Raw genomic sequence first — 25,522 nt, 5'->3', positions numbered from 1 at the left:
CTACCCTCATAACACAGCGCCGGATAACCGCTAACCGCTTCATAGTTTGCACTGTGATTAGCCGCTCCCTCAGGAATGTCTCATTGCTGCTGATTAAGCCAAAGACTGAGGTTAGGGTAGGGCAGGGGTTGTGTTTAATTTTGATCAATTAAAAGAGGGTGCATTTTGAAAATACTGTACAAAAAAGGTTTGTTTAATTTGGAATTGATTGTAGTAATTTGTTCAATAAAACCCCCAAAACAGAGATGAGATGTGAGATGAGTGACTTTATGAATTTTCAATCATAAACAAAGTGATGTCTCGATTATATTGCAGCTCAAATCAAAATCGCAATATTTATTTAATCAATATCACATTCCATTGCTCAAGAACCAGCTTTACCCCTGATAGAGCGGCCTGTCTTCTGATTGTCAGCCTGGTGCCTGGTCAATTGATGTTCCAGGCAATTTTCCGGCTCAGGTTTCTCACTCAGCATTGGAAAAGCCCCCGTACATAGAGTGAGGGGCTTTTCTAGCTCAAGTAGGATGTGGGGCTCAGTCTCACACTGCATCACAATGGAGAGGCTTGGGTCTGCTTGGCTAAATCTGCTTTGTGAGAGTCCGGTGAAATGACACAAATAAAAATAATATCACGGTATGGAGAGGTTTTAAAAAGCAGGCATGATAAAGAGCAAAAAGAGAGGGGAAGCAGAGCGGACACACACACAAAATCTTTCCCTTTAGTCATAAGTGACACAGGGCATAGTCGCGACACAAATGTTTTTCACAAATGTGTCCTCTGCTGCTTAAATCCTGATCTATGACAGGCTTTGAATTGCCTTTAGTGCTCAACAGCCTCTCTGTATTTTACCAAAATTAGCTGCACAGCAGAAATTTCATCTCATACAGTTGCAATACTTTTTGCATTTGTGGCCTTTGGGGAAGAAACATGCAATCCGGCAGCAGCTGGACAGCTTCCAGTCACTGGTCTTGTACGGAGCTCAGGTCAGGCGTATGGCCACAGAACGGCTGAGGCAAGGAAATCAGTTGTCGACTGCCACTGTTCACACGCCGCAAAACTGTTGAGTACTCTCTTGCTGGAATGTAGTTTCTTTTTGTTGAGTGGGGTTTCAGATTGGTGTCATTAACACTCACTGCTTTGCCAAAGCGAGCTAATGCCAATGCTGTAGCTGGACTCAGTTGTCTTTTCGCCTCAGAGGCGCTTCTCATCCAGGTGTAGACCAGTTTTACATTACATTCTGTATGTCTGTGTGTCTGTCTGTGTGTGAACTGATGATCATAGATTGACTGGTAAACATTGTTCACAGATGCAGTTAGACTGTAATCACCAAACTGTAAGTATTAAAATACCTTTTTAATGTTTTTTCCCCTTTTGTCCTGCTGTGTTTCCCAAACTTTGGCAGCTACCGTGATTAGTTCAGATGTGTGTGTAAGATTGTGGCAGATGGTCTCCCACTTCTCTTATATCACCAGGTGCGGATGACTTGTTCTGGTGTTCAACAGAGAGAGAACAAGGTGAACGTTTTTCTAAGTTAGGATAAGAAAAGAAATGGCAACTTAATAAAGCTGCAAGATGTGACAACCAATCTGTGTTTCACCAGAAGATGAAAAGATTGAAAGCGATCCACACTCACGGGCAGACAACATCCAGCATTGAGTGACAGGGACCCAGTGTCACCAGGATTTCCTCCAACTTCCCCCAGTCCAGACTAAATAACGTCTGGAAAATGTTTGCTTCATCACGCAAGGGGAAATAATACTTCTCTGTCTGTGAGTGTGAGCAGACATTTAGATCTGAGGTGTTCACTATGGGCCTCCACTTTGTCCACCTGTGACCGTGACCTATAGATGTAGAGTATGCACTTAAACTAATGCCTTCCCTGCTCCTGTAGACCTTTAACTCCCTGTGAGCGGGTCAGCACCTTGCACTGCAGTGCCACCAGTCACTGTGAAGCACTTTGTTCTACTCAGGTTGAAGAGAGTTATATAGATGCTGTCCAATAGCTTCCTGTGATCCATAAATGTCCCTGCACTTTAAAAAAATATCTACAGTGAGACTGTAGAACGTGTGTGTGTGTGTGTGTGTGTGTGTGTATTTATAGCTTGGAGAGCACAGAGAATGAAATCATGCATGTGTGTGTCCCTGTTTCTGTTGGTTTATTTCCGTGTGTGTGTGTTTGTGAGAGAGAGAGGGAGGGAGGGAGGAATTGAGGGAGATGTAGTGAAGCACTTACTCTCTTACATAACACTCAACTTTGGCCAAGAGAAGGATGTGACCACTGTAGACCACATACAAATGCATCTGCCGCTAGGTGTGTGTGTGTATGTATGTATGTATGTATGTATGTGTGTGTGTAAATGTGTAAGTGTGCGTGCATCCATAAGCGTACACACACTCGTCCTTCTGTCAGATCTCCTCCTCCTCTCAGCGTCTCTCTGAGGGCTACAATACAGCACACAACTGTCAGCTGTGCAGTGAAGTAGCACAGGCAGCGCTCGATGTGTCTTTCTTTCTTTATTCAGAGGCTCTCATAGACGGGGAGAGGTCTCCTCTCTGTGCACCATCACATCCCTGTGCATCTCTGGAGTCACTGGTTGCATACTTTGATCTCTGCATTAAAGTATTCCATATTCATGCTCAGACTGAGCTTTGATGTTGACATATGACCGGATGTATGCTGTGCATTTCCTGCAAATGTGTTTCCAGTCTTGAACATAGATCATCCTCTGAAAGAGATTCTGCTACAGCTTAGTGATAGAATAATAGACGAATTAGCTCAAAATGATTTAAAACATTTACTATTTGAATTTACATCCTCAAACATGTTACATTTGTGCTTTCCCTTCTGTTAAGTAAATCACTTCTCCTCGATTGCCGCCATCTTTGTTTTCTCTATTGGGTATAATCAGAAGGAGTTTTATGTTCCACCTCTGATCTAGGCCCTCGTGTTATAGTATGGAATCCTCCAGACTGGCATACATTACATAAGCGGTGTGTGTGTGTGTGTGTGTGTGTGTGTGTGTGTGTGTGTGTGTGTGTGTGTGTGTGTGAGAGAGAGAAACGCCACTCACAAACAGTTGTTATTTTTAAATGTGTTGTGTGGGCAGAATCATCTTCAGGGAAGTTACATGGTGATTTTATATGCATCTAATAAAACAAAAACAAATTACAAACTCCACAAAAACTAAATACGGATTGGAAATACTGAGGATCTGTAACCGGGTCAGTTCTGTGTGTTGTTTATAGAATAACAGGCCTTATTAACCTTGACCCAGTTATGCTTGAGCGGGTTGCCAGTTATGCTGGGTGGCAGCATGGCCACTAACCAGAGGGCAGAAGGCCATCTGTGGAACTGAGTTGGCTTAGTAAAGCTATTCTGAGGAGTTTTCCTGAGCTACTTTCAGTTCCTATTTTGATAATCAGCCAAATTGACATATAACTATTGAGACACATAATAATAATCAATAAAATCAGGTCATTTCACTTCTGAAATTTAGACTTAAATTGAACAATTCTTCATTTTGGTTCTTGGTTGAGTGACTCAGTCTACCTCTATTCTAATGTTCAATTCAGTTCACTTTGTTCAGTTCAATCTGGGGTCAGGCTTCTATGTCAAATTTGACCTAAATTTGCCTCAGTCTGCATGTTTGAGTTGTCAGCCTTCCTCTCTGATGTGGCTTGCTGTGATCACATTTTCTGTTGTCATTCACAAGGGCCAGATTCTAAAGGTGATGGGAGAGTTAAAATCACATAACAGTACTGCACAGTTTGGCTCAGACAGATTGTGTTTTTGTGCGCATGGAAGCTTGTGCAGTATGTGTGTGGAAGACTGGGTATCTCTGTTTAAAGTATGTTTTGTGTGGCCAGTTGTGTAATAGAGAATTTGAGGGAGTGCAGAGGTAAATAGAGTACAGGTTCAGTCCAAGGCTGTCATCTAAAAACTGCATTGGAAGACTTATGTAGCAGGGAATATATGACTTTATATTGTGCTGCTTCTACTACTCCAACTCAGAAATACTGTATATTTGACTGCACTACATTTATCTGACAGATGTAGTCATTAGGTATTACAACTTTAAATTCACCACACTCAAACACACAAAAAAACTACAAGATGCAACCCCACAATCCTTCAACAGAATCTCCATTTTTCTCCATTGATCAGTGACAGGGTCAATTCTTCATTATGAGTACTTAATAATAAATTGGGCATGTTTTCCTGCTAACACGGAAGTGCAATTCTGAATGCAGAACATCGTGGCATTCACTCTCACCATTGTGAGATTGAACAGCCAGTATTTATCTCTGTACTTTTTCTTGTTTGCTCTTTGCAGCTGTTTGGGGCATTTGCAAATATCACTAATGCTTTTTCATATATTCATCATGATGACAGGTAAAATGGTTAAGCTTGTTCACGTCCATGTGTATTGATGTTTGTGCGGAGAACCACAGGAATGCAGACGGGAAGTGGCATTGACGAGCTTCAGCCTTGGGCTTTAAAGGTTGCAAGGAGGAGGAAAGCCCTCCATCATCAGTTTCCTTCAGCTATTTACTCACTCCCCACTTAAGAGCTCATCAATACTTCTCAGTGAGAAACTGATTCTCTCACACACACATGCACGCCTAGCTCCACTAACACACACTAAAATCACGTTATCCAGTTTTGAAATACCACACAGAGTGGAAACGATTCTTTCCTTTAAATAAGTTATGTACAAGAGTACAGTTCACAAAGAGCAGGATGCCTGTACCAGCTGTGCTGTTAAAATACAGTCCACTGTAAAAAAAAAAAAAAAAAAAAAAAAGGTTTAAATGGTTGCACTAGAGGGAGGAAATGGGGGCATTTAGGGAAGCAGCTAAAAAACTCAATATCAAACACATAATATCTGACGGTGAACGGTACAATCCACCATCTCCATCCCCCCTACTGATAATATTCTTAGCCCAGCTCCCACCTCCAGCTGTATCACAGAGCAACAGTCACTTAGCAACCACTGACTTATCGTCTTGGTGTGTACACAGTGATACGGCAGCTTTTAAGAGGAGCGCTTACCAGAGACTCACGAGACAGACACACAGTCATAAGTGTAGTTTCTTGTTTGTAACTTGCAAACAATGAAAGAAATTATTACACCTCTATTTATATGTTTTTTCATTTTAGCCATTGAAGCTCACTACTCAGTATATTGGCAGTAATAATCACCTTAATATGAGATCATTTGTGCCATTGAATGTAAAATATGTGTGGCGTCTTTGTTACAATGTAGATTTAATGAAGCAGCAGGAGGCTTAATGTGTACCTATGTACTTTTTTCTAAAATGCCAAAAGAAAGGCCTTTCTCTGCATTGCTAAGCAGACACCTGTGGTTTCTATGCTCACTGTGTAAGACTGACGTATATACCACCACCACCTGTGGGACAGTATTTTCAATTAAGCTTTATTCCATTGGTTTCTATCGCCTGGGCCATCTCCATTTGGGATGAGGCTCAGTCTCAGCTGAGCTTTGAGGGTTTATCCCCAGGACACCCAGCCTGTGTGTGAAATGTGACAAAACACCACACTAGCTAAATACAGCGATTAGCTCCTCACTCCGGTTGACAGCTGGTCTAAGTTTTTTTGGCTCTGTGATGGCAGATGACTGGTTTAGTGGAAAGGAAAGGAAATGATGTGATTGCACCCTAAGGGTTCATATGTCAGGCTGATGGGGTTGCAAGCGAAATTGCATATTTCAGAAGTCCTCAACGTGGGTTTGTGATGCGGTTGACTATTTGGATCTGTGCCAGTAGGGCAAAGCAAAGAGACATGGCATCTACTACACATGCCTTCTGAATATGTTTTAAAAGGGGAGGAAATTGAGAGTAATTGTCCAGGAGCTTGCGTTTGTGTTTTCATCCACACATATTTCCAGGTTTAAGAATGCAACATGGGAGTAAAGGGTTACATGTTGGGTGTGTGTGTGTGTGTTTGTGTGGTCACTTAAATGTGCTCTCAGTTTGATATTCTGCTGCATGATTCATTGAAGTCAAGACTCTTCTAACTATGACTCTGAGCCACGGTCTCACCATCATCACAGCTCGCCTTTCCTTTTTCAGTCCTATTTCTTCTCCTTCTTATTTGCCTCTCTTTCTCTCTCTCTCACACACACACACACACACACAACCGCACACGCACATACACACACACACACACACACACACACACACACACACACACACACACACACAGATCTTCAGTATAATTCTGCCTTTAATAAGCCAACTTTGATGTAGTCCGCCATTGTGCCGAGAAAACACACACAGGTCTCCCCCGGCCCCCCAGTGTGAGATGGAAATCAACTCTATATTTTATATGTGATGAGTATTGAGTATTTTTTTATGTGTGCATGCACACTGTGAGTATATGCACGTCTGTGTGCGCGTGCGTGTGTGGTCCTATTTATTTCTCTTTAACCTGCAGAGCTTGTTTCAGAATAAGACAGAGGTCTCTTTCTTCTACCTCAAAGGTTTCCTTTAGGTTTAGTGAATTTGATTAAACTTAAACACAACTGACACATCAATTCAACTCTGCTGTCAAAATCTATTCTATACACTGCACCTGTGGCTGTGTTCCTGCTGTAGCCGTCTCCTGTTCTATCAGCAGTGATGTGATTTGACGTATGTGTTATGTGCTGTTTACTGGTCAAGCATACTGCTGCACTAGATCAAGGAAATCAGTGTGAAATTTGTCATTTAAAGAGGAGGCCAATTTTTGGAAGTCACTGTAGGGGGGGGGGAAAGCCATATTTGAGGGGCAAATGTCACTTCGGCCAACTGCTACACTCACTTAGAAAACATATTAAGTTTGTGTTTACTGTATACTTGTTGCTGGGTTCTGATTGTCAGGACGCAGCTGGAAATACCCACCCATTCATGAATGCATTTGAATAGGTGTCAAACGAAGGTCTTGACACATTTGTTCAACACACACTCCTGCCTAGACTAGACTTGAGAAATGAGGGAATATAAGCACAATATGGCTCCTTTGAATTGTTTTGCAATTTGTCTCAGGGCTGAATTGTTCATATTGCAGAAGACCTGCAGAAATATCTGAAAACGCTGCAGTTACCTCGAAGTTTTCATTATAATACCTGCACACTCCCACACACTTTTCTCTACTTTATTTATCAGTGATGATGCCGCTGTAACCTTGATTAAGAACAGTTACGTTTCACATCGTAATGCAATAAACGTGAGTAGAATGCGTCCCATGTTAGCATTTGGTGCACTCAGGTAAAGCCTGAGGATAGCGGCACTAAAAGCTGCATTTTGTGAGTCAAGTCAGTTTACTTCTTCCATTGGAAGGTATTGAGCCTGAAATGCATCCAAACACTTTGCTTCAAAGAAGATGGCGTTTTCCTCAGAAATAACGTCATGGTTAGTGTCAACCAACCTCACTTTATCAGCACGCACACCTCTGTACCACAATGCACACCTCTGTTTTTAACACAGAAGTGTTTTTTTCATTTGTGAGTCATTGTGGATTTATAGAGGATAATATATAATTTCGACATCGATAAGCCAATAGCTTCTTTTACACCCACCTCAATCTGTCTACTAAAACCTCAGATAGAACAAAGTTACTCTATACATTAAATTGCGTTTTGGAGAAATGTGAATAAAAGACAGAAGAGGAAAGTTTCCCTTAAAACTCCTCTTGTTCCACATGTATGAGGCATCATTTCATACATTTTTAACCAAAATTAAATGAGATCCAAAAGAATCTTTCCCTAATGAAGTCAATACCCAACGCCCTGTGTATGTGTATATATTTGTGTATTTCTATCCACTAACTGTCGAAGCTTCTCCGCAGGCTCTTTATTATTCTGACTGGATGGATTAGCAGCATTAGTCAGATAAAGTGGAGCCTATATCGCTCAGATTATCTCATTGGTTGATCAGATTAGCATCAGTCGGTGTGTGTGAAGCAGGGCTGGCTGCACTGGATGAGACCGGATTAGATGATCAAATGGATTCAGGGCTGCCCGTGTTCAGCTAAATGGGCTGGATGATGCTTAATGTTGTGGAACTACTGTAATGGAGGTTATAATTGTAATGGCTTTTGAATAGGCTGCTTGAGAGAAGGCCAGTTATTCATATCCGTACTGTATTGGAGGGTTTATGTGTGTGTGTGTGTGTGTGTGTGTGTGTGTGTGTGTGTGTGTGTGTGTGTGTGTGTGTTATCATGTTATTATTTAAAGCATAATGTTTTTATTTGATATTGTTTCAGTAACATTTTGTCATCAGAAGGCTGCGCTCACAGTTAGATGACTTTGTTGATTAAACTGAATTGAAAATATTAAATTTAAATGGCAACATCTCAATGTAAAAACATATGACTGGAAGCTGTTTTCACTTTCAAATGGATTGTCTTTCAATTCACAGATTTACATGTTCACAAAACAAGTATAGTGGAGTCTAAAGAGACAACCCAGAGAAATAGATAAGAAATAAATATTCACCATAGCAGAGAGGAAAGTATCCAAATATCTGACTCACTAGCAATACACAAGTTAGAAAAAGTAGTTTTCCAAACTTCACAGTCACTTGTGATAAAACCAAATACTAATAAGCGATCTGTTTGACCTGGAGCAGGTCAGTAGGTCAGGGAAATGCTATTTTTTGCTCACACCTTTTTTCCGTCAACAGTGTAACACTAAACCAAACATTGGCCGATTTTATTGAGGTTTTTGTCAGACTAGAAAATCTGTGCGTGTGTGTGTGTGTATCCACCCTTCCAGCATTCCACAATAGTGTGGAAAGGCAGCGCAGATTACATAAGGCTGCCCCTATACTTGCGTGTGTGTCTGAGTCCCTTTGTGTGTGTGTGTGTGTGTGTGTGTGTGTGTGTGTGTGTGTGTGTGTGTGTTTCAGCGAACTCGAGATCAAGGGAAGATGAGGTCAAACAGAAACAGCTGTCGGAGCATTTCTCTCTTAATTACCTAAATGTTCGCCCTCACGATGCCCTAGCTGTTATTGCTAGATTAAAACGTAACTCCAAAGAGAAGAGAATCCCCCCACAGCAACCAAACACACACAATTTCTCCCTCTCTCTCTCTCTCTCTCTGTCTCTGTCTGTCTCTCTCTCTCTCTTTTTTCCCTTCCATAATTTCTCTCATCACTCCAGGCCAGTCTCTCACTTCTGCTCCACCTCAGTGTGTCCTTTCATCCCTCCGCTGGCGCTCTTCCCCCTCCACTGTCTTTGTAAAACAGAGAGTGGGGGAGGGAGACATGAGGAGAGGAGAGGAAAAGTCCAGCAGGGCTCATATTAAATTAGTCCAGCAGTAATGAGATTAAATCTGTCCATGTGGTCGTGCATGTGCTGTATGTCTTTGAGGGAGAGAGAGAGAAAGAGAGAGAGGGAGAGAGAGAATATCGCATGCATACTAATGTGTGTATCTACACGTGCACATGCTTTGCACAACCATACACACGTTGCCTGTAGATAGGCGACAGAGTCAGATGTGGATGCTCAAGGTGGAAATAATAGACTATAAGAACCATGCAGTAAACAATGGAACAAAAAGAATAACAAATAAGTTTGAAAGAATATTCATAAAGGGGCTGATTGGTTCATGTGAATGAAGTTCTGATCTAACTCAACGCTGTTTGTATTTCTTTGTTTTATGTTCTAACCTTATGCATCTGGTGCAGTTTAAGAGTTAAACCCTTGTGTCTATATGATGTCTCATTCCAAAAGTCCAGATAACAGTTGGTTCCTTTGATTAGAACTGATTTATCACTGAATTTCCAGCAGCAGCGTTTTTGGCCACAGACAAGCTAGCTCTGGATGTGTTTCAAGATTCACTATGAGAGCAGCGGTCATATTTCTGTCGCTTTCTCCTTCTGCCAGCAAGAATATTGTCATCATGAATGTTGGCGGTAGGGACGAGGCAATGAGCTTAAATCTTCCAGCCTTTCCCTCTGACTTTTTAGTCCTGGGAGCCAAAATGTCAGCAGGTTTTATTGTAGAAAAACTCATAATGGACTTTTGAGATAGAGCCTTTAAAGCCGAAGCCTGCGCCTTTTCACCTGGCATACCACTCTCTACCTCCGATTGGCCAAGATCCAGCTCCATCACTGATCACTCGACTTTATGAACTGTCAACCTTGAAACATTGGCAGAGCTAACCAGCATGAAATCACGCCAAGCTTAAAGGAGCAGACAACAAATGCATCCTATCTCATAAAAATAAATACAAAACCAGTGTTCATTTCTACATGCACACATGCTCACAGGCAGACTCGGGATATTTGATCATTCCTTGCCACAAACCCTTTTTTTCCCCAGAGTTTGTTTGGATCGAATCAACACTTGCGACAAGACTGACGGTACACTGCTGCCAATTTAATAAAAACTGAAACCACTAAAAGCCTTTCAACACACAAAATCAACTTCCAACTAATTCTATTACATCATTGAGTATTCATTTGTACTACATGTTGTTCTCTCTGGCAGTTTTATGACCAACATTGCTCAAAGTCTGGCTCAAATTAGAGGTTTTAGAAGTTTCTGATCTCTTTGGTGACGAGCATGGGCATTGTTTGTGTTCGGTAGCAAACTATTATAAAGACCGCAAACTGCTTCCAAGAGCATTTCAGATGGGCCTTTTGGACCACATATATTTTTCCATTTTGCCTTTCAGCTCCTCTCTTCCTGGCTGTAGTAGTGTTCATTATGCGGGTTGTTCATTAAGCAAAAAGTTGTCTGTATTTTGAAATAGGGAGTTTGATAGAAAAGTTCTGCTTAACACTCTATGTTTTGTTCCTGCGTTCTGTCTATCTATCTATCTATCTTTCTATCTATCTATCTATCTATCTATCTATCTATCTATCTATCTATCTATCTATCTATCTATCTATCTATCTATCTATCTATCTATCTATCTATCTACCTGTCTGTCTGTCTGTCTGTCTGTCTGTCTGTCTGTCTGTCTGTCTGTCTGTCTGTCTGTCTATCTATCTATCATCAAGAAGAGAGAGAGAGATAGGGGGAGAGCGATAGAGGAAGACAGATCACATAACTCTGACGCTTGTTATCATTGCCGGTCTTCGCAAAGATACGACAGCAGCAATATATTTTTCAACATCTTTTCCTACTCTCCCCTCCTCACTTAGGTTACTGATATTTCCTATTTCAATGCTCTATCCATGGCAGCATTCATCCATAAATTGATTACATATTGATTTAATCCACTCACAGCTGCGATCCTGTCAGAATGAGCAAACACCTCATAGTTTGATCCTTCAGAATTTCCGGGTGTGACTTTATTGTTGATCTGTCGAGAGGAAGTAAACTAACAGCATTTTATGTTCCAGGTGCTTAAAGCCTGTGTGGAATATCAGTCATTTAATAAAAGAGTTGTGTTTGTGTGTGTCAGGTGAACCAGGAGAATGTGGTGAAGGTGGGCCACAGACAGGTGGTCAACATGATCCGCCAAGGAACCAACCGGCTCCTGATCAAGGTGGTGACAGTGAGCCGAAATCTGGACCCCGATGACACAGCACGCAAAAAAGGTACAACAACCTCCTGTAAAGCAGGGGTCCCCCCACACTGTCCTATGTGAGTCCCAATCCTCACATGGAAGATAATGCTTTGAACTGGTTTCCCCCCCGAGTTGCTCCCAGGAAATTTAATTGGCACGCAAACTGATGAGCTGAAACCTCCTTCATGTTCATTAAACAACCAAACCAACACGTCCTAAGAAGCCCATATACTGTATGTGTATCCTGCAATGTTCCTCAGCTGATTTGTGAATAGTTAACGGCCTATTGGCTGCAAACGTTGGCTGTGGCTACAATGTTCGCCGTCAGCGGCCAATCGGTCATTCCAGCTGGCACCTGCACAATGGCTGAGAAGCTGCGGCCGTTCAAAGCTTCCCACCTGAAAAGCAAAAGAAACTTTGAATTCAGTGAGACAGCTGATGTCCTTTTATTGATTTTTGCAGTTTATTTTGGATTGAGGCCACATAATTAGAGCTTGTAGCTCACTGTGTCAGCTTTGTACATCACTTGCGGTGCCAAACCCACTGAAGCTCATTGTTTTCGGTTATCAAACCCACACATAGGCTGAGTGGTTGATTCCCACAGCTCTCACCACCCATTATATAAAACTTTAGGCAGCAGTTTCTAGCAACCCTTCAACGCGACTTCATGCTACCTGTCCAGCACCAAATGACATTGAGACAAAGTAAACAACGTCACAGGTGTAGAAAGCTGCGTATCTGGCAGCTAAAGACCCAGATGTACTGTATTTGTCTGGTGTTGATACTGAACCAGAGCCGTTCGTGAGAGAGACTTTCATTCATCATTATCATGAACACAACTTCAAATGGAATTACTCGCTACATGCTAATATATATGATTAATATATATATAGCAGTATTACTAAAATGTGTGGTTGTGTAGGGGGACTCCTTTTTGTGAGTTTTTTGGAAGTTTTGCTGCCTCTGGTTGAGCTGAAAAGGTTAGTAAAAAAAAACACAAAAAATGCAACCGTAGACACAGCAATATGCTTACATTTATTTTACTTTGTCACAATTGTCACTGCAGATGTGCTATATTTGTTTCCATAGTGTCAGTGTTGAAAGGTACCCATTGTAGCTTTAGAATAAAGCCCTGTTCAGATGGTAAACGTGTTGCGTGGGGCTGTGAGAACATTTATTGTTTAGTGTCTGTTTTCTTCTCTCCTGACATTGGAGAAAATTCAATAGCTACTGTTTTTAACAGTATTAAAGACATTCATTATCCATTATCCAACTGAGAAATCACTTCTTTTTCCCTCTCTCTCCCTCAGCTCCCCCACCTCCGAAGAGAGCGCCCACCACAGCTCTCTCTATGCGCTCCAAGTCAATGACCTCCGAACTGGAGGAACTAGGTAAGAACTTGCTTGTTATCCTTCTTCTCACACCAGCATAAGGAAGTCTGTGTCTAACTTCACTCCTCTGTGTTCCTCTCTCTATTCTCAATGATCGGTTAATCTCACAATAGTGGATAAAGGTAAGCAGTAGTGCTGTAGAACCTTTGGCCATCCATTTTGCCCGGGCTATGGCCTCCACTGGCTCGCTGAGGCTAAATTAAGCTTTTATTCAAACCATAATTGTCATAATTTGTTTGCCACTTTGCTTTGTTTTGATGCTTAAAATATTGCTTTATACTCAGAGACGTCATGTGATCTCATCCTGTCCTATCCGCCCATTTGCATGGACTTTTATTCGTAAATATTCCCCTCTCCGCTGTTCTTTCATGTTATCTTTCATGTGTTAAGTTAAATGCAGAGTTAGCGCATATAAACTCTGCAACGAAAGACTGGCAGAGGTTCACAAAATTCAAAATTCTGATATACATTTTTATAAATATGGCGTTATCGTCTTTCATCTTTAATTGTGTGTGCGTGCGTAGTGATGATGACATCAGATGACCCCTATGCTTTAAGTGCTATGCTTTCCTAATTTGCCCTGACAGAGAGGACAGTCAGCGTTCTTGAGAAGAAGGTGGTGGGGGGGGGGGGAGTTGGTGGATGTGGGTTCTTGTCCATGCAGACATTAGTGTATTAGGTAATGCATGCAGCAAGCCAAAGTATCACTCAACGTCAACAACCTGTCACAAAACTCTCACGCATGCTGCACTGCTCTGCTTCCTGACGCCCCCCTTCACCTACACCTTACATTCATGCATTGTCCACATAAAGGTAAAGCATGTGAATGAAAGGTGCAGTTGTAATGCAATCTGACCTGGCATACCACACATACAGATGTGAGTTGAATGATGCTGAATGATGTTCAGGTGACAGTCGGGTGCTTTGACTGGCGGTTGCAGTGCATTAGAGCTGCATGTGTCTGCAAGGGCTCTTAAATTAACTTTATCAATTGTGTGTTGGCGCATTGCACACAGAGGAACTGCAGAGATCTCGGTCCTGACTGAACTTTATCTGCAGTGAAACTTTATCTGCACTGTACCGACCTGGACAATCAGATACACGGAAGCACATCTACCAGGAAGAATACCTCACATGTTTAGTGTGTGGCATTAGGATGTTGCTGTTTACTTAGAAGCACAGAGACAAGAGGAGAAAATTCCTGCTTATATATTTCCAGGGAATGTCATTCAATAATAAACCTTCAAAGCACTTATGACTTGATGGACATTTAAACGGAACACTTTTAATCCTGGTATTTGTAAATATCCAAAAGCCAAATGTATTATTTTGTGGTTAGGGGTTTTTCTTTTTATTTGAAAAACTCAGAAATCTCTTCTTTGTCACCCTTAAGCCACTCTAAGGAAGAAGAAAAGTGGTAAGTTACTGTAGTCCTGTTTAATACAAGCCCAATATTTCCAATAAATAATGATGACCCCCCCATCACCCCATCACTTTGATTAACCAACAGTTTCAGTTGTTGAAGATTTAGTTGCATATTGTTTTGTTTGACTCGATGTTTTCACTTTCAGTGCGACTAAATGGTGTACACACGTAGAGTATTTGCATGATTTACAATGTGTCTATTTGATTAATTTGTGTCGTAATGGTCTTGCTGCACGTTTTAATGTGGTAATGTGTTTCAATGTGATGTTGAACTGAAAGGTTTTTATGGTCAGGCTCCTCTGTCCCTTGTTGCAATCACAGGTTATTGTTTCTTTAGTGAGTCTCAAGATGTTGCACTGCTTGGATGCTGACTAGTGTGTTGTTTTTGATTAAAAGGACAGTGGAGTGTTTCCAAAACATTTAATGTAGGCAGATTCAGAATCTTCATTTGCGCCACCAAAGGCTGCAAGTCCACATTTTTTATTGTCTTGGAGAATTTCACGGCTCAAACCCCTTAAAAATCATCAACATAACAAGACTGAAGAATCCACTTTACTTATAGCAATATTTGTGTGTGTCTGTGTATGTGTGTGTGTGAGACAGAGAAAGAGAAACTGTGCTGTGCGTATGCATTTGTTCATTTCACATGTCTGAAAAAGATCTTCTGTCTTTCGTCTGTTTTCCTGTATATCTTCTCTTGTTGTCCCTTTGTCAATTTCATGCCTGTGTGTGTTTGTAAGCTCTGTGTTGTCTCTGTGTTACACAATTATGGATCACACTGCATCATGGATGGAAGCGCCAGCAAACAGCTTTAGCTGTGCCCCTTAATAGATGCTTCAATTTATGTTAATGTTAAGAGATGTTTGGAGTAACGGCCCAAATATACATCAGACCTAGAAAACAGCTCACAGTGTAATCCAAAAGACTGAGAAAGGCTGGTGCATTCGTTATCTTAAAGCAGAGTAGGAAGGAAAATGGGAAATTCAACCAGCTATTTGTTCCAGTTAAAGCCAGGGGTGAGCTCCGAAGTAGAAAAGACAGAAAAACTGAAATTCATCTTGGGCGCCCTGCACAGACAGAGACGAAGGAAAGAGCCTGAAAACATGATTACTACATCATGTGACGTACACTTCATATGACACAGTCAGGTTCAGACTGATGTCGCCCCACTTGCTCCAAACACAAACTTCTCATATTCCAGAAGTGAATGTAACTGTTAAGGCAGCTTGTGATCATTGTTTCTGCTCTACTAATCATATCATAATAACGAGATGAACCAGAGTTGGCCAATTACAAATCCAATGATTTCAGATTATTCTTAAACTCCAGAAGGGACTCTGCCTGTAACTACAGTGGGATCCAGAAGATTTCTGTGTGTGTGTGTGAGTATGTGTGTTTGTGTAGGGGGGTTTATTCCAGGAAATGTTTTGCTCAGTTGGTTTCCAGGGCAACGGTAGTGCATGTCTGATGTGTTGTAGCTGCATTGCAAGTGGGAGACCGATAACAGAGGAAGTGTGCATCTTTTTCTTTGTGTTTGTGTGTGTGTGTGTGTGTGTGTGTGTGTGTGTGTGTGTGTGTGTGTGTGTGTGTGTGTGTGTGTGTGAGAGTGTGTGTGTGTGAGTGTGTGTGTGTGTGTATGTATGTATGTATATGCGCGCGTGTGTTTCAGTTCTAACCATAGTTAAGGTCAATGACGCTCCTCTCCTCCCCTTTCCTCCCCTCCCCACCTCTCCCCTCCCCACTCCTCTCCTCTGTGTGTAGATGCGCAGAAGAAGAGGATTGTTTTCCAAGTCACTCTAAGTAATCACACCTCTGATGCATGGAAGCTTCTACATTACTAGACAGAGCTAGCCAGGGCCATGAACAGAGGCTAGACGAGGGCTAGCACGTAGCTTCTCTGAGCAAAACCCCTCAGGTGGACTCTTATCTGATGGCGTCATCACACACCAGAGGGAAGTCCAATCCTGCCAAATTTGCCGTTGATGCCTTTCCCTCGCCACATGCTCGAAAAATGTTTGGGAAAGATGGTGGCAAACTTGACAGATTTAACATTCATTGCTCGTTTGACATTAAGGGAACAACTCTGAAATTTGGATGATGCTGCTGAGTCGGCTGTTTGGAAAGAGCTTGCACGGCTTCACCTGACACATTTCATCACAGTCCCCCTGTTCCTCCCCGAATGTGTTTTCAATGTTTTCTGTTTCAGTTTCATCCGCAATTCAGTGTGGAAGCACAGCAAAGGGTCACTGAGAATGACTGGCTTGCGTTTGGCCCATGAGATCTCCTGCAGGCTTTGCAAGTGAAATCTGTGATTGGTGTCACGGTTGTTTCTCATGCGTTACGGTCAGCTTTGTGTTTACAGACAAAGTGGACGAGATGACGCATGCCCAGAAGGCGGCGGCGGTCGATATGAAGATAGCCACAATCAAGCCACGCCCATCCAGCCGCTGCTTGGTTACGGCCAGTGATTTGAACGTAAGTAAATTAAGATTAGACGTGCAAAGTCAGAACATCCATACAGTTCATTTCTTGTTCAATATTTACTGCTCGTTATTTTGCCTGTTTAGGCTGTGGTCCAACAGGAGTCATTAGTGTTACTACAAGAACAGGAACCCTCGCCATTGATTAATTGTGTGTTAAAGCTGGAGGAACCAGGGTTGGAACGTCTTACCTTTTACCTCTGCTCCAATTGAAATGAATTCTAAAGAATCTGGGTAGAAGTTTGAAGATGTATAGTTAGTGCCTGTGTGTCACAAAATATTTTTAGATACATGACTCTACACTTACTTTGTCTATACTGCAATTAGGGCAGAAATGCAATCAATCGATATTCATGGAAGGAATGGGATTCTGCAAGCTTTGTGCTGATGATTTCAATCACATTATGGTGAATATATAATGTGCTCAAAGAAGCAGTTTATTGCTTTAAACATAATACAATTGCAGTTTTCATGTCATTTGAAAGCACTGACTGGACTCCTTTTTACATTTATTTTAATGTAGGTGATGACCTAATTTACCCATGGTTTCTCAGTGTGGGTAGCACAGTGTCTGTTTGCATCTGGAAAAAGGTCCAGTGTGTTCTTAAAATTAATAGAAAGCAAAAGCAATGAGCCTTACCCATATATCATGGAAAATGAATTTGTCTTATACGTAATTGTAATGACTAACTGAAACTAATGAGTGTTTGCACAGTCAGCATGAAGTGTGTCCATGTAAATCAATTCATTCTAAAAACACAGCAACATTCTGATTTGCAGTCCATGTATCATGACCGCCAGGGAGTAGCAGTGGTGCCACCCACTGTGCCAGGGGCTTTCCTGGGGATACCTGAGAAAGGAACTATCAAAAAGCAAAAGTCCATAGGTACTGTCAGTGTGTGTGTGTGTGTGTGTGTGTGTCTGTGTCTGTGTGTCTGTGTCTGTGTCTGTGTCTGTGTCTGTGTCTGTGTCTCAGCTTAAGTTCTGTGCTACACGTGCATTGCCCTGTGCCGTTCCCATATTGCTGTAATAATGCTCTGAGGACTTTGATTGTGCAGGCTGAAGATATTAAAGCTAATTATAGATAAATTAGAATGATCCAGTCAGCAAAGTGTGCTTTCAACCGATAATACTGGAGGTCATAAAACATATGCTGAAACCTCATTCTTAATGCTCAACTAGAGGGACGTCATGTAGGTTAATTTTATCCACAGCCTCTTGATTCTCTGTGCCATTGTTGTAACAACATGCATGCCTTTTCAGCGCAGATTTCAGTACATTAAACACATTATAGTTCCAACAGGAAAAATTTGACACAGTAGATCACACTGATAATATAGTTCACAAGTACAGCAAAGTGAATCTTTGAGTGTAGATTTTGTTCAACCATGCAAATAAAGTATGTGAAGTTGAGCTCAAACAACATTAACCTAATACAAGGCAACACAGCTCCAAACAAACATTGAATGAAACGAAGCATTTTGTATGTACAACAAAACAACACCATGTTTGAGCCATGAGCTCAGATTTACTTCAAATTGATTCAACACAACAGCCAAATGAAAGGGAAAACAACACCCGTGATTCACAGTGTATGGATTCGCAAATTGATTTTACAGTTACAATTATATCACTTGTTCTGATATTCATTTTGGAAGACTCACCTGAGGTTGCTGGCACGCTAAGAAATACCATTGGTGATTTGTCTGAGCCAAATTTGGTTTTATATTCCTGGCTGGAATGGCGATGCATGCAAATGCCCACTTGAATCTAGGTTAGAGAAGAACAGCCAAATGAGATTCGCTCTGCCCAACAGGTTGGCAAATCAGAGTTTTCTCAAGTCTAATCAATAGTATGTATTTGGAAAAGTTACGTTTATCTCATTAAACAATGTGCAACCGTTCCAAGAATCAGCAAGACAATAATAAGTACACAATTAACACATGTTTTAGTGGAAATTCTCGATTCTTGAGTTTCCGGTCGCTGTAAAAGAATTTAATAGAAAGATGTGGCTACAAAGAAAGTGATGAATAGCCACGTCTGCCCCAGGTCCCTAACAAATCTCTAAGTCTCTTCTCTTTGCTCTGCTCGTTTATCTTAGGTACAATGGAGGATGAGAAGCAGGGATTCCTCACACCCCCTCTGCTCAAGTTCGCCCGCAGCCTCTCTATGCCTGACACATCGGAGGACATCCCTCCTCCCCCAGGAATGTCACCCCCTTCGCCACCTGGGTACAACTCAGCAGGTGGTCCTATAGCCAAAAGCTATGGCACCACTCGGCCTAGTTTCTCCCAGAAATCACCCTTGAATGCAGTGACCACCATTAGCCGAACTACTGATGTCAGTACGTTAAGGCGCGGCTATTTCCGCCAGAGCTCAGAGCAGTTTGATAGCACACGCACTCGAGGACGCGCACCGGTGCCTGAGAACCCTTACTCCGAGGTGGGCAATAAGACACTGTATGTGCCAGCCAAACCAGCTCGAAGAAAGGGTATGCTAGTGAAGCAGTCCAACGTTGAGGACAGCCCTGAGAAAACATGTCACATGCCAGCAAGCCCCTCAGGCCCGGTTTCCATGCCTACCACGCCACTAGAGCGAACATTCTCGTCCATCCCCATTCCTACCATCATCGTCAAGGAGCCATCGACCAGCAGCAGTGGCAAAAGCAGCCAGGGTAGCAGTATGGAGATTGAGCCCACCACCCCTGAACACCCACCTCTCACACCCATTATTGGGGGAAGTGGGGGCTTGCGTCCTGAAGACCCCATGTCTCTAGGTAACCCTTTTGCGGCAGCTATTGCTGGGGCAGTACGGGACAGAGAGAAGAGGTTAGAGGCAAGAAAGAACTCAGTTGCCTTCCAGTCAGTAGACATTGCGGATGATGACATCAGTGGTCTCACCCCAACCCCTCGCCTTCGCCAGTCTAAGTCTATTGATGAGGGTATGTTCAGTAGTGATGAGAGGCTTAGAAGGATACTGGCTCCACCCCCCGCATCGCAGCTTGGGCGCCCTGTTGGGGGCGGCAGTGGCAACATGACAGATTTTAACACTCCTGAGCCCACAGTGGTTCGGGAGCCTTTAAACACCAGGACAGGTCAGTGTCCCAACCTGGACAGTCCAGTTAGTCTCCCAGCTACTCCCCCTAAGAGCCATTACAGGGCCAATGGGACCTACCTCCATCCTGTCACTGGCAAGCCTTTGGACCCTAAATCTCCACTTGCTCTGGCCCTGGCAGCCCGTGATCTAGCCATGAATGATCAGCAGAACCATCCTCAGAATCAGCCAAATCCTCCTCACGTTCAGCCAGCATCCAAGCACGAAGCCCAGTCCCTCCCTGTTCAGCCAAGCCACAAACCGGACCTCAACCAACCTCTTTTTATTGATACCAAACTACGGTCTGGAATAGAGACAAGTTTTGCAGCAATCTCCTCAGCAACCATGGGGCGGCCTGGCCGAGGCGGCCTGCGGAGGCAGATGACAGAACAGAAGTATGAGTCAGACAGAGCAAGGGAAGAGTGTCAGCAGCAGCCAGTAGAGGAGAGGAAGAGTGCACCGGCAGACGTGGCAGATACATCACAGCCCAAGTCAACAGGGCTGCTCATGGTCCACACCAGCACAGAAGCAAACAAGGTCAACCTGAACACCACAGAAATGGATGGGCAGGACAGCAACAGACCAGCTGAGCTGAAGGACCCCAACCAACCTGATCCAGGAAACATCTCCATCTCTCCCCTCAATCCTCAGCCACCGTCTCAGAGGAGGAACGTACCTTTGGGCGAGTCAATAGATGAACCAGTAAAGCTGCCCTTTCGCATCCCCCCTCCCCCTTTAGCCTCAGTCGACATTGATGAGGACTTTGACTTCTCTGAGCCCCTCCCCCCACCACTGGAGTTTGCCAACAGTATTGACATTCCTGATGATCAGGCTAGTGCCATTGCAGAGATGATCCAGCAGCAGAGACGGAACGGGGGACCTCTACTACCCCCCTATCACACACACGCTCCTCCACCTGTCAGTGATCAACTCAAACGCATGGCAAACAGCATACCCCCCGCCTATCCTCCTCCTGCCCCCGATGCTGAGTCTGTAGTGGGTGACTCTGGTATTGAGGAGGTAGACAGCCGCAGTAGTGGAGATCCTCAGCACATGGAGACGACCAGCACCGTTTCCAGCATCTCCACCCTGTCTTCAGAGGGGGGCTTCTGTGACAGTGCTCTGGAGAGCCTCTATGCCACTGCAGATGGGCACGCCTTCCTGGTGGATCGACCGCCTGTGCCACCCAAACCCAAAGGCAAGTCTGTCATCAACAGAACCTCTCTTTATCACGATGCCCTCATTGAAGAGCCCCTGGAGCCCCCTCCTCCTGCTTCATCCTCTGAACCTCCAAGGACTCCTACTCAGAGAACATCCAAGCTGTGGGGCGATCAGGCCTCAGAGCTGCGCAGCCCCCCATCCACACCAGACACCAAGAGCACGGTTATCACTGAGCTGAGCTCTATTCTACAGCACATGAATCGTGACAGGCCGACCAAGTCGGGAGAAAGCCTCGACTCCCCCACGGGGACCAGGGGGGCCTTCGGAACAAGGTAAACTTAAGTTTCCAATCGTAGAACAAGTCAACTTTCTTTCCTGAATGTGACAGATAGTTACATTTCATTTACTGTATGTCCTCATTGTGACCTTGTGATCATCTGTGCCACATGTGTGTACATAGATCACATTACTCAGTATTGGATTAGTGTATAGTGTAATATCCTTATTGCTTGTTTCTGTTTCCTAGATTCTAGGCTGTGGGGGTAAATTGTGGCTTTTGTATAAATTGTAGTATTGTGGAAGTATACATTATGTATACTGTAACAACAACCAAAGCTGAATCAGTCTTATACAGTATAAGTTGGATTCACAGAGAGTAGGTTGTTTGTGTTGTATCAATTTAAGGTTTTTAATTGGTTTCAATTTGTGATATATACACAGTGAGTTGTGGTCAGTCTGAGTTGTGCTTGTGGAACCTCTTCTTTACCGCTGACTCTTTCCTCTTCTTGACTTTACAGCTGTGATGTGAGGCCAAATGTACAGACAATGAATTTCCTGCTGCTGTGAGATGACACATGTAGCTGGCTGAGATTTATATTCTGTTCATCCTCGGTTTTAGTTCACAACATGTAGGACTCATATTTGGTGTGAATGGAACATGATTCTGATGGTCCTCACACCTGAGCCATCTCAGTTCATGCTTTTTTAATCTCACAGCTTCTCTGTATGAGAAGGAAATAAAAAGCATAATCAATAATTCAATGGCCCCATGCATTTTGAATGAATGGTCCCATCATTCATCAGAGGTTGTTGAAAGCACAGAGAGTTGAATCCTCTGCGTGATACGTTTGGTAATACGTTTGGCAATTACACAAAGATGCCCAACATCTGCTTATGTCCTCTCCTTCACGCTTCCTGCCACAGGCCATCACATTAGCGTCATATTCTCTCTCTGTAGATCAAAGTCATGCTTGTTGACCTTTACACCTTGTACCCATTTCATTTCAGCTCACGCCTCTCCATCTTCATGTCCATTTTCCCAAGTCTCCTGTTGTCTCTTCATCTCTCCTTTCTTCATGTACTTTATGTCTTCCATCTTCCATCCCAGGTAGGTTTCATCAGCTGTTATCATGCCACACCAAAGCCTTGTTTTCCACTTAATTAACTGAATTAGCATGAATTTGCCTGCGAGTGAGGATCAATTTTAAGTACAACTCCTTTGAGTAAAAGAGGACATATTACTCTATTTTATTATATTACTACTATTGTTATTTTCCTTTATTTTTAGTTTATCCCAGTAGGCAGTATAAGTTGAACATCGTCAAGTGTTCTGAACCTGAAGATGACTTTCTATAGTCATGCACCCTGTAAAGAGAAGCTCATAGGTTCTTAAAGCTTTGTTGTGATTGGTCTGTTACTTCTGTAATACGCTGATATTAATGGTTAGACACACCCACCAAATATGAGGCCAGTTTTAGGCCAGAATCTTTTTTACAGAAAATATGGGTGTTCAAACCCCCCAAGTGGATATAAGAGCCCAGAAATCTGTAGAAAATGCCACATTGTATTTTATATCCTATATCTATTCTCCTTTACTACATAGGTGGTATATCAATTCCTTCTGCAAACTATGATAACACTGATCTTTTAAGTTCATGGCATAATGTTGGAGACAGATATAGATATATCACAAAAGTTGTAATCTGTGCCTTCAGAGCCATATCAGGAGGAAGCAGGAAGAAACTGCAGACAGAGACACAAATTGTGATCCATCTGTTTCAGTGTTGCAAGTCATTGCAAAGATGTTGAGCCTTTTGTTGCAGACAGCTACACTGGTGCTGGGTGGAAGCGTTTCCTAGGTGTCATTTGATTGATTGAGTGCATCACTACATTCACCTACCGATAACTTTCTTATTATTTTAAACCTCTGCTGGAGCCGTAACATAGGTGTGTTGATACAGAATTAGACGCCAAACAACACGTCATTAGTATGATTATTAGTTGTCTCTGCTGTAAATTTTCGTAAAATATCGTTTTTTGATACAGAAAGAGGGGGGAAAGAAAGAGGGAGACAGAAGAAAGGAATGTTGAATTGGGAAATGGAATGTGATACACACCTGGAAAAAATGTCTAAGCAGACGAGGGGATGGTGACTTGGGCCGATGACCTGTACAGTCGGGTTGTTTATAACAACGTTGTTGGAGATAAATAGCTGTGGTTGAAGTTTCTTCTAAGATCAGAATTCTTCCTCTGGTCTCTCATGTTGTTGGTCTGAGGCTCATTTCTGTGGGGTGGAGTCATGCTTGGCACTGGTGGTCTCCACATCCAGATGGCTTTCCATGTTTCACTACATTTTCTCTCTGTCTCTTTCTCTCTGTCTCTCTGTCTCTCTGTCTCTCTGTCTCTCTCTCTCTCTCTACATCTTGCTCCCTTGCTTCTGACCATGCTGCTCTGTCTCTGTTCCCCCTTTCTTACTCAGTGTGTTAAAATCATTGTTAACTTCACATTTCTCCATTGGACATTTGTTGTATTTCTCATTCTCTCATTTTTTATCCCTGTCTCTTAGCTTCCCAGATTAAATGTGCGTTGGTTGTGCCTGTGGACGAAAGGGTTGCTTAGCAACCGGCTGATGAAAGCAGCCTTGAGACCTGCAGGAGTGATGTCAGTATGAATCAGAGGAGGGGTTTGTGTGTGCAAGTGTGTGTGTGAGTGAGAGTGAGAGTGTGAGAGAGAGAGCGAGAGGGAGAGAGACCTAACCCTTAGCAGAGTTCAACATCATCTCACACAGGTCACGTGCAGTGCTGCTTAAATAGGCCACCGTTATGTAACCGAGCACAGTGGAGTCAATCTGTATGCGTGTGTATGTGTGCGCGCACGTTGAAGTTCTATAAATAAAGGCAGTGTGTGCATGCATGCCAATGAGTGTGAGTTCGTATGCGTGAGCTTGTGTGCTAGAAAGAAGCTGGGCGTCATGCGATGTGTGGTTTGGGTTGTGGTGAGGTCTCCCAGCACAGATACCCAGAGCTCAGCATCACTCGCTTATTACGCTTCTTGGATATTTCTGATTGGTCAAATTCATCTACAGAAGTGTCATTTGCCCGTACATTTAATTTAACCTCTTTAACACATCATTGGTAAAAAGCTTGAGGCTATAATTAAAGTTGCAGCTTTGTGATTTTAAAATTGCACTGTTTTCAAGTCACAGTTTTGTTATTAAAAGGATTAATTGCTCTGCTCCACGTCTAGGAAATCATTTTGGCTTAAAAGATGTGTTGAAATCTGGGTAAGACTCTGTGGAGGAATGAGGAATACAAGAAGATAAACACAATGACACATAAAAATGGGAAAGCGTGGAATGAAGGAAGCTCAGCTGTTCACCCAAACCTACACACAATTCATCTTGTTTCTTTTAAAATTTAACCTAACTTACAGTTGGGCCCCTGTGTGTTCACGTCTTCAATCAGAGGTCGCTTAAATTTACGAGCTCACTCAATTGTCTCCTTGTTAATAAACTCTCACAAAGTTGTGTGCTTGCTTAACAGTGCCAGTGCATCTGGGCTAAAACCCAGCTGTGAAAACCAAAAAAGAGTTTGTGATGTCAGTCAAAGTTCTAGGAGCAAGTGTGTGTTACATTCTACTGACATCTGGTGGTGAATAAGAGCGCCAGCCCAACAACAATGTAGTTCTGAATACATCGAATATTGCTGAAAAAAATATTAAATTGTGAATGTTTTTTCCAGTAAAATGCAGGATAAACACAAGAGATACTCTTCCTCCACAGTCCCATACCCTCTCCTGACGATGCAGTGTTTAGTTTCAGTCTGTTCATAATGACTGAGGAAGTGATGGCCCTCAACTCTCTGCCACTTCTATAGTAATGAAATAACCATTGTCCATAAACCTTGCTGTAATATTAAACATGTATTTTGTGCAAACCTGAAGGACTTTGGGCAGTGTGAGAGTTTCACAGGGTAGCATTGGCCTATTTCATTTTAACATGACTTTTCGTAGCTGCAAGAAGTGGCAATAAGGTCAGTTCTGCTAAACCAGGCACTGTGCTAATTAGTCCAACAGGCACACACACACACATCAAGTTAACTGCTGGAACAAAAAAAGTGCTTCATAGATGATAGAAATACAAATTAGTGAGGTGCTTGACAGATGTTAGGTT

At 42.7% G+C, this 25,522-nt stretch overlaps 1 protein-coding gene across 1 annotated transcript in view; it reads left to right on the top strand.

Moving 5' to 3' along the window:
- Positions 1 to 25,522, top strand: part of shank2a (SH3 and multiple ankyrin repeat domains 2a) — a 124,192-nt gene that overhangs the window by 94,114 nt on the left and 4,556 nt on the right. Inside the window, 5 exon segments of the mRNA XM_076156288.1 lie at positions 11,418 to 11,553; positions 12,833 to 12,913; positions 16,701 to 16,813; positions 17,599 to 17,704; positions 18,920 to 21,404. Coding sequence (XP_076012403.1) covers positions 11,418 to 11,553; positions 12,833 to 12,913; positions 16,701 to 16,813; positions 17,599 to 17,704; positions 18,920 to 21,404 — 2,921 coding nt within the window.

This window comes from Genypterus blacodes, unplaced genomic scaffold (genome assembly GCF_046128005.1).
Source record: "Genypterus blacodes isolate CSIRO-AG114 ecotype Tasmania unplaced genomic scaffold, CSIRO-AGI_Gbla_v1 ptg000067l_1, whole genome shotgun sequence".
Taxonomy (NCBI): domain Eukaryota; kingdom Metazoa; phylum Chordata; class Actinopteri; order Ophidiiformes; family Ophidiidae; genus Genypterus; species Genypterus blacodes.
This window is presented reverse-complemented; position numbering and strand designations above follow the sequence as displayed.